A 10,000-nucleotide genomic window follows, 5' to 3' on the forward strand; every position below is an offset into this window, starting at 1 on the left:
AGCTCTCTTCATCACTCAGCAGGTGTTTCCTTTATTAACACACACCCACTTCTCACTTCCTCATTCATTCCCTCGTCTTCACATTCTGAGCAGATCCTCAGAGCATCGATCACATCACTGCTTTGGTTTTGGTATAAAAAACAAAACAAAACTCCGCATCAAAAACACTGCAGTTATTATTAGACGCTCGATGCACACGACTGCACATGTTCTTATTGTCCTACGTCTCAAAATTCAGGGTTATGCATCAAATGCTAATGTGTGCATGTGGAAGATTTGAATGTTCTCTTCACTCAAATCTGTTCCAGCATAAAGCCGGGTTCCATGAAGATCTGCTTTTCATGGGTTGGAGTTAAAGATCTCCTGCTTTTGAGTTCCAACCTCTTTTGGGATACATTTTTCATGCTGACTGCACCCCAGGCCTCCCAGGTTTTATTGTGAGCAGAATTATGGATTTATGAGATTTAGAAATCATTGCATTCTGTTTTTATTTAACGTTCACACAGCGTCCCAACTTTTCTGGAATTGAAGTTGAATGTAAAAAAAAAAAAGCCATGTGATTTATACAATTCTAATCTTACGTGCGAAACTGGAAAACAAAAAAATAATAATGAAGACTGTGAGCAAATGGAAATGTTCTTCTTTGTTTCTTTCTGTTGGGACCAAGCCGCAGAGAAATGCCTACACATGCTCAGATAGTTTTTCATGGCGCTCTGACAGGCCAGTGGGAGGCTGAGAGCTTTCCAAAGGGCCAAAAGCCAGTTTTAAATCTGATTCTACCTCGTTTCTGGCACGGGGTTCATACTCTGACATCTGCTGGTGTGCCGAGACACAACCATGAACATTTATTCAGATTCTGCAGGGTTTCTGTGTCGGGAAAGCAGTAATTACATCTAGAGTGCGTGTAATCCTTTCTCTAGTGCGACCCCGAGAGTACGAGGATACCTAGTGGCAGACGAACCTCAACTATATATATATATATATATATTAAAAAGCGTAAAGGTCGATGCGTGTTATGCGAAAGCTCTCCTCTATTATTATAAGGTCGTACGGAGATTGTAAAAGTCACGAGCATCACAAAGTCGGAAGAATTTGAAAGGTAATGTTGTCTGAATCCATCCAGTGGTCCAGAAGACAAAAAGAGCAGTGTCCTGTGTGACTTTCACTGGACAAAGAGGATGGTTTGTTCCTGTTAATAAAGTAATCTGAACTTCAAGCCTCAAGCTATCATATACACACACACACACACACACACACACACACACACACACACACACACACACACTCGTACAAGCCGAGTCACCATATCGACTGACATGGCGAAGGACAAACCTGCGGCAAGCGCCATGAAAAGCAGAGCCTCGCTGTATCGACCGACTGGAAGATGAAAAGAGATGAAAGGTGAAACCAGATACTTGGAGGGAAAGTCAAAAGATGGAAGGTGAGATGAAAAGTACCACAAACATTCCATAAAAAACCCTGTGTGTGTGTGTGTGTGTGTGTGTGTATATATGATCTTTACTGCTCATGTAAACCAACACCTGCTTTCATTCTCTCACTCCCCTAAGATACTCCGGCTATAAGAAAAAGGCTTCTGGATGCTTCACGAGCAGATGCTCCAAAAAAAAGCCAACACAAACAGGAAGAGGAAGTCTATTAGGCACGCAGAAAACATCTGGTAGCTCAGTGGTTATGGTTTAGTGAGTAGAGGATTGGGAATTCAACTCCCAGGACTAGCAAACATCCAGTGATGGTCCATGAGCGAGACCTTTAACCTTCTGCTGCTGTTTTGGTCTTGGACTGGATTCAGGATTAAACTATTGTCAGGAAGGTTGTGAGAAGGACTAGAAGTGATCATGAACTAAATATTAATGTGTTTTAGATTTGGTGCTTGTTCATGTCTGTCCTGCTCTGAAGCTTTTATCCAAGTAGTATTTTTGGATCAGTACCATCTGGCAATACGTGTAACTTTGGGTTGCTTCTGGACATTCCTTCTCTTCTCACATTGCCGACCTAAGCAATTTCAAGGAACATCTGGCCATGAAGGCGACACCTATGCTTGTTTAGTCGTTTAAAGACTAGACTATGCTCCACAATCCTGGCAGATCGTTACAGACGGAGCTGTTCTGTTCTCGGCTTAAGGCGGTGGAATGAACCTTCTCTTGGTGTCCAAACAGCTTAGTCTTCGAATAGTCTCATCTCAACAACAAAAACTCGAATTGGGTTGTTTTTTCTCGCAATTTTTTCTTAACTTGATGGTATTCATAGCCTCCTACTGAGTGATCCAGAATGTTCTTGTGCATCAAGAATGTAGAGACTGCTCAGAGTACATTTCAGGACCTGAGGAGGCGTCATAGACGAAGAAAAAGCTGAAGACTTTTGCATTCTTTGACTTTGTTGCTTGGTTTTAATTTCTAGGTTCTCAAGAAGAAACCTTTGAGAATGACCCATTCTGAGTTTATAGCAACCATCTGTAGTTTCTCGAACCAGCAAAAGTACTGGAAGTTTATTTTTACAACTTGGAAAAAGCACTCCAATAAGAGATCTCCATCAAAAATAATCACTCCAATGGAATCTAGTGGAGAAGGTCGACTCCAAAAGGGAAACATATTTAATCCTTGCTGACAAACTCATAAAAAAATAAAATATTAAAAAAAGAAACGATGCTGAAAAGACCATGGTTCTCCATGGTTCTCCGTTTATTCTTTCACAGTCCTGAACCCCACTGCTCATTCTAATCCTCCAGCACTAAACCTTTTAGTGTTTTCCTGCTATAACCAACCTCGTCTACTCGTCCAGCGTTTAAAGAGCAATAAAAACAAACTAAAGCTTTCCAACACAACAATACAAACATCTCATTTAATCTTCAATTCATTTCCAACACAAATAACACAGTTTGGAGTTTTCTCCATCTCCATCTCCATCTCTGTTAGATAAACAGTGAGCGTGTGCTCTCTGGAGGCTTCATTGTTCATCTTACCTGGAACGACCTCGAACAGAAACTTGCCGGCTTCATCTCCACTGCAGGGATGTTCGGTCACACGATTCCCTGGCAGGAAGATGGCACCCTGCAGAACACCAGAAGTTACGGAAAGCTCCAGAAAACAGTAAACAAATAGCAAAACCAGCAATGCAGTAAGATATTTCTGTAGAAACATACAGGATATGGACAAACGTTTGTAGAACACCTGAGCATTTGCTTCTTTTTGAACATCCTATAATAACCTCCACTCTTCTGGTTCAAGATTTGTGGAGATTCATGTAGGTACAAGGGTGTTAGTAAAGTCAGGTACTGATGTAGGTGAGATGAGGAGGCCTTGTTTAATAGGGTTGAGGAGCTCTATAGCCAGAGATCTTCCACTCAAAACCATGAAAAGCAGAACTTCATGGAGCTGGCTTTGTGCACAGGAGCATGGTCATGCTGGAACAGGTTTAGGGCTCCTAGTTTAAGAAATAGGAAAATTCTATGCTCTCCAAGAGATATGGTACAATTGTGTGCCACCAACTTTGCCCCTGTGCACAAAAATCGAGCTCCATAAAGATCTGCTTTGCACAATTTGGAGAGGAAGATCTTGAGTGGCCTGCTATAGAGCTCTGATCTCAACCCTATTAAACACTGATGAATGTGAACCCTGACTGCACCCCAGGTCTCCTCACCTTCTCACCTACATCAGTACCTGACTTTACTAACACCCTTGTGGCTGATGAACACAAATCTCCACAAGCACACTCCAAAATCTTGTGGAACATCTGCCCAGAAGAGTGGAGGAAATTAGAAGAGCAAATTGGATTAAATGGGGAAGACGATGCTCAAAAGCACATGTCGTACTAATGACCGGGTTTTCGCAAACTTTTAGCAATACAGTGTATCTGGAAAAGTCCCAATGTTTTGGCAGTAAAAACTCTCGCTCTCTCACTCCTGTACTTTAGACCAACATTTTTATCCAGTAAACTGCACCCAGACGTCACCCACCAGTTTTACATCCGTAACACTTTAGTGTAGAAGGAAACACGCAGCAATTAGTTAAATTAGATGTTTCCCAAATCGTCCAAAATAAACATTCACACCCTTTGTTTTTGCTTCCACCCTCAAACCAACCCTGTATTTTCAGGCAGGAAAGACACAATCTGCATATTTATATACACTACGTGGAAAGATCTTTTACCAAAACAACAACAACAACAACAACAAAATGCATCGTTCTATTTCGTATCTTCACATCTGTTTTTTTGGTTAGTTCTTTTTTTTATTCTATCCTGTTTCTTTGCTATTTTCCCTTCACGTGAACTTCAAACCCGCTCCAGCATGACAATGCCCCAGTGCACAAAGACAGTTCCTTGAAGATCTGCTTTCCACGGGTTGGATTTGGTGAAAGATCTCCTGCTATGGAGCTCTGAACAACTTTGTGATGACTGTAAACACTGACTGGACCCCCAGGCCTCCTCACCTTGCCTCCATCAGTACCTGACTTTACTGACACCCTCGTGGCTGCATGAATCCCTACAGATCTTCACAAAATCTAGTGGAACATCTTCCCAGAAAAGTGGAGTTTACTATAAGAGTAAATGGAGATTAAATGTGGAATGGGATGTTCAACAAGAAACTCAAACCATCCTTATGCTCAAGTGTCCATTATGGGAACACAATCAATTCTTTTGGTTGTTTTGTGGGGTTTTTGGGCTGAAAGGAGACATTTTGAGATTTTAAATCTCAAGCAGCTGCTCTCTGATTAATCACATTTCAAAAGGTTAGGATAAAAAGATCAAATGTTAAACATCACACAGATGTGTAGCTGATGTGAGCTCGGAATTCATTTAACACTCTTCATAGAAATACAGCACCGCAGATGTGCGCGTGTGTGTGTGTGTGTGTGCGCGCGCGTGTGTTTTGAGAATGAAATGTAAAAAAGCCGAAAATTCATGCATGCGTGTTTCTAAATGTGCCCAGAGCAGAACACAGCACGAAAGCCTCCACCGTGGAGCTCAGGAGAAGAATTAGTGCCAGTCTCACACCAATCAGTGTGTATTCAAAATGATGAAAGTGTGTGTTACGTGTTAGAGCTTCTGCTCTACTGGTCTCCAAAACACTCTTCAATTAGTCATCAGCACCCGACGCACCGAAACCTTACGCTTTAAATCATCACGATGGTGTTTCATTTTCCTCCTTTATTTTTACACAGCTTCATCCTGAGTTCTCTGGATTCTGATTGGTCAGAAGGTGTTGATGAGTTCCTGAGAAGTGCAGCTGCAAAATCGTAGCTTTAAATTAATACCCATGCACTCATTCTAATACGTTATCGTTTCTATAGCAACAGCTTGTACATAATCTTTATGACGAGAGAACAGTTTTCCATCTCATATATAAAAACACATCTTACTTTCAACAATCACAGTTTGTAATCACTGTCCAATTGCTGTAAAATACGTGGAATAAAACATTTTGAGAATGTGTTGCTATTGGAAGACACAAATCCATTAGGGTTTTTTACTCGTCCAGAAAATCCTGACATTTTCATTATGGACACAGGGTTCGAAATTGGGCCCATAAACTGGCCTGATGGTGGCGCTAGAGCTTTGCCAACACTAGGCCCAAATTTGGTCGGAATGTTCATTAGACACTAGGGGTGTAACGGTACACAAAATTCATGTTTGGTACGTACCTCGTTTTTTTTTTTTTTTTATGTCGTGGTTTAGTAAAATTTTGCCACAGTTACAAATGCAAAGCATTAAATTGCTCGTCATTTTTTATTAACGTTTTAATTTTTGGTAACGTTTGCAAACAGTTTTTACATTTTTTCAAAATGATTTTGAATAAAATGCCTGCAAGTTAAAACAAGAATTGCATTCGTTAGACTTGTGCATCGTACCAAAAGTCCGGTTCGGTGTAACGTTACACTCCTATTAGACCCTAAACACTAATCAGTGTGACAAATTTCACAACTTTTTACAAGATCATTCTATAGACAGCATTAACACATAAGCACTTTAGCTAGAAGAAGAAGAAGAAGAAGAAGAAGAAAAAGGAGAAGAAATGAAGTATATGATGATTAGAAGGCACTGTGAGATGATTTCTTCATCCTGAACTGTATGTTCCCTGATGAATCACCGAGTGAAAGGGGAAACCCTAATTATCCCCATTACCCAAAAGTAGCTCATGACCTCTGTGACCTTGTCACCTCTTTCCTTTTAAACGCACTGCTGGTGTGGCAGCCTGACCTGCTCTGTTCCCCAGTCAATAAACAGAGAGATCTGAGAGCTTCCTGCCGACAGGTCACTTTTCACAAAACCGGACTTAAAGCGGAAACGTTACCTGCAGCCCCTCGTGAAGCTCGTTAATGAGCCTCGTAAAGGTGATGGAGAGGCCGCGACCCGTTTGATGCGGATCAGAGTTCTGAGTTTAGAGCGTGGAAGCCGTGCAGCTGATCTACGACTGACCTCACCAAGCGACTATCGCTTAAAGTCACCGTTATCACCAGACAGCAAGGAAAGATGGAAAAGCCTTCGCTTTGAAGTAGTTTAATGTATGCGAGACTGCCGGAAGCTTTTCCGCTCCTCTTTCCCAGCAGGACATGGAGAGAACTCAGAGCTGGCGTTTCTGCACAAATAGCCACCAGGTGACAGATGGTTAGAAGATTCCAGAGGAAATTAAGGCTGATAAATCTCAAAAATAAGGATGTAGATTTATCACTAAATATAAAAACTTCACTGTGACTTACTTCGCCACTATATTTTAATCAACAGTTACCATTTTGCATGGCAGAAGAGGCAATATCGCCAACTACAGGGCATCGAAGGTACTACTTGCGATGTGTATTTTAGCTCCAAATGAAGCTCCTCTGCATCCAATGATTAGCTTTTAAACATTTTTCTTTTTTGTGACATGATCTTGTAAATGTGTTTGTTGATTGAAGATCCCTTTTGGAAAGATCGCTTTACTACTGTGTCTTAGAATGTTTTTGAACTTTGTTTCATTCTCACATGTTGAAGAGGATGTTGATGGTTAATGCAGTGTTAATGAGGTGTACAACTTGATTTGTATTTTAGAAAATAAAACCTCACAAATCAACTCTTCTTGGCTTTTCACCGACACGTGTCTCTGTTTGAGGACTCGTGCATCTTTGAGCCTATGTTCAATACGAGTCAAATACTGTTCCAATCAGATACTCGAAGACTTTTACTCAAGTCATATTGGAATTTTAATTTGAACTTTACCTTGTAATGGAGTAAGTTTTGCAGGAAAGTACCTTTACCTTCACTCAAGTATGGTTTTCAGGTTCTCTTTACACCTCTGCCTATGGAGGCCATGCATTATAATAGTTATTCTTTCTATTTTTAAAATTTTTTCATGTTATAGCAACTTAATTTTCTCATGATTTTAACACAACAAACATGGTTTCCTCGTGACCAGCATGTGCCAGCAAGAAGAACGAGATAACGAGAAGACACTATAGAAAGCGATATTATAATGCATGGCCTCTTAGCACTTCTGCATCTGCCAAATAATATAGTCACATTTCTAATACATTTTCCAAAATTCCTGAAATGATCGCAGTCTTAAAAAATATCAGTAAACGCAAACCCAGTTGAGAACTTGAGCGTATCCAAATTGCTCAACACACAAACACAAAGATTTTCCAATGCATAGTGTGTCAAGCTCCTAGTCAGGTCACTTGAAATCAATGTTTATATCACAGCTCAGCCAAAAGCACCCTGGCGTCTCGCTGCGTGAACTATCGATGTTCTCAAACATCAACAGCCACATCTCTCTTTCCATGGTTACTACTTTGGGGCAGGAGTTCATTTCCCAGCATGCCCTGTTACCTCTGTGATGTCCTGCAAAGATTTGGCAGAAACTTGTAGCTCCACATTAACACTGCGAATCTGTGTTAATGGTTCTAAAGGGTTCTTTGAGTGGTTGAAAGGTTTGGTTTTCTAGAGAGAATCTTTCTAGAGATTTTTATTATTGTGAAGAATTTTACATAGAATCTAGATCTTCACCCGAAAAAAAGATTTGTTGTACAATGTCAAGTCCAGCTCTCTTAAACTGAGCTGGTTCAGGCAGTTTAGAAGGTCCTGAAGGTCAGCTCCCAGTGGACAATCAGTCACGTTCCACCAGATGGAGACCTTAGAGGAAGACACAGGAGATGTTGGAGTGATTATATCTCAGCGTTGGGATTGGGGAAAACGCCTGGGAGGAGTTCAATCATCACTATCATTGGGTCCTAAACTGGTGCTTTTTTTTTTTTTTTTTTAAACTGACCTTCATGCCTGGTCCTTTGGGCTTTTGGTCTAAAGTGTGGACTGCAAAGATCTGTGAGAACCGGATGTTTGCTTACAGTGACACTACCACTCACTAGTTTCCAGGGTTGGAGGTTAGCCTAACACGCCGAAAGGAATTTTCTCCTCTAGCAGGAGAGATAAATGGAGTTTCAGAGAAGCACGGACAGCGTATTTGTTATGCCGCTGATGTTTCTCTCTAATTACATTTGGCTCTCTGGTGGGAGGCAAAGCTTCCATGGTGTGAGCTGAGTTATGGGAATGCCCCCATCGTGGAGTGCAGCTAAGCTCAGACAAGATCAGAGAGCCTCTTGTCTGTTTGTTTATGAACTGTCTGGGACAGATGAGACAGACCTGAGAGAGATGGATGACAGAAAAACAGCAAGCAGCCTGATGGCGCTGGTCACGCTGAAAACTTCAAAATCCACTGGTCTTTGAGGAATCAATTAGGAACATCTGTGGCCTCATAAAAAGTGCATTTAACCTTGACCTCAGAGCCTAATCTGTTAGTAAGCCGCTGCATATGGGATACCAGTGGTGCATTTACAGTATTTCCTTTACTATTGATGGACTTTGGAAGACACTCTCTCTGTCTTCCTTCCAAGTCCTTACAAGGTTCTCCAGCTCCAGATTCTCACTACAATACTGTGTTTACTCTTTACACCTAAATAAACACCAGGTATGTTTAAAATAATTTGCAGTGCAAATGAAGACTTTGCTTTTGGAAACACTTATAAAAAAAAAATACTGTATATGGGAAACACAATGTGGACTAAAGAATTGGGACACCTGACTTTCCAGCCATTAAGTTGGAGGCACACACTTGTATCAGAGGTCTTTGAATGCATCTTGTAGCATGAAATTTGGCCTTCACTTGAACTAGGAGACCCAACCTTGTTCTTGCATGACAATGTTCATGTGCACAAAGCCAGCTCCATGAACATCTGTTTGACGTGTTGATCTCCTGCTATAGAGCACCGACCCTATTGAACAACTAATGTGAACACTGACTGCACCCCAGGCCTCCTAACCACATCTCACATACATCAGTTTGTGAACTCTTTACTAACACCCTTGTGGCTGGATGAATCTTCAAAAAATCTAGTGGAACATTTTCCCAGAGAAGTGGAGCTCATTATAACAGCAAATGAGGATGAAATATGGAATTGAACAAACTGCTCAAAGTCCTGATAACCCAAGTTTAAACCCAGACCTTCTCCACTGGTGTGTTTTTCAGAGTTTTTTCAGCTTATCTACGAGAGCAGACTTGCAGGATTTGCAGGGATGAACTGCGTTAAACCCGTTTCAGAAGTACTAATCATCCGCACACTAATTCTAAGTTGTTAGACGTGTGTACATCACAAATCTGTTAAACGCTGCTCCATCCTGAAACGAGTCCTGCTGAGCGATTTTTCCTCTCTGAAAATTACCTTCAGCGATCATGTAACAGTCTGGAACGGTGGACCTTCGACAGAAACTAATAGCTTCGGCTTGAGGAAATTATCCGTCATACCCCAGAACACGAGCAGCATCGAGAGCTGAAACTGAAGAGGTCCAGAGTTGTGATTAACCTCAGACTTTCCATTACCTACATACAAACACCTACTGGATTTATTCCATTCACTCGCTGAGACTCTTCATCAATACGAGAGAGAGAGAGAGAGAGAGAGAGAGAGAGAGAGAGAGAGAGAGAGAGAGAGAGAGAGAGAATAAAGGGTAGTGC

General features: G+C 41.2%; 1 protein-coding gene across 3 annotated transcripts in view; it reads right to left on the minus strand.

Moving 5' to 3' along the window:
• Positions 1–10,000, minus strand: part of arhgap24 (Rho GTPase activating protein 24) — a 74,491-nt gene that overhangs the window by 45,621 nt on the left and 18,870 nt on the right. For all 3 annotated transcript variants that reach the window (XM_083563512.1, XM_083563513.1, XM_083563515.1), the window contains one exon: positions 2,981–3,068. In XM_083563512.1, coding sequence (XP_083419638.1) covers positions 2,981–3,068 — 88 coding nt within the window. The remainder of the gene's footprint in view (positions 1–2,980; positions 3,069–10,000) is intronic.

This window comes from Silurus aristotelis (assembly GCF_946808225.1).
Source record: "Silurus aristotelis genome assembly, chromosome: 16".
In the NCBI taxonomy this organism is placed as follows: domain Eukaryota; kingdom Metazoa; phylum Chordata; class Actinopteri; order Siluriformes; family Siluridae; genus Silurus; species Silurus aristotelis.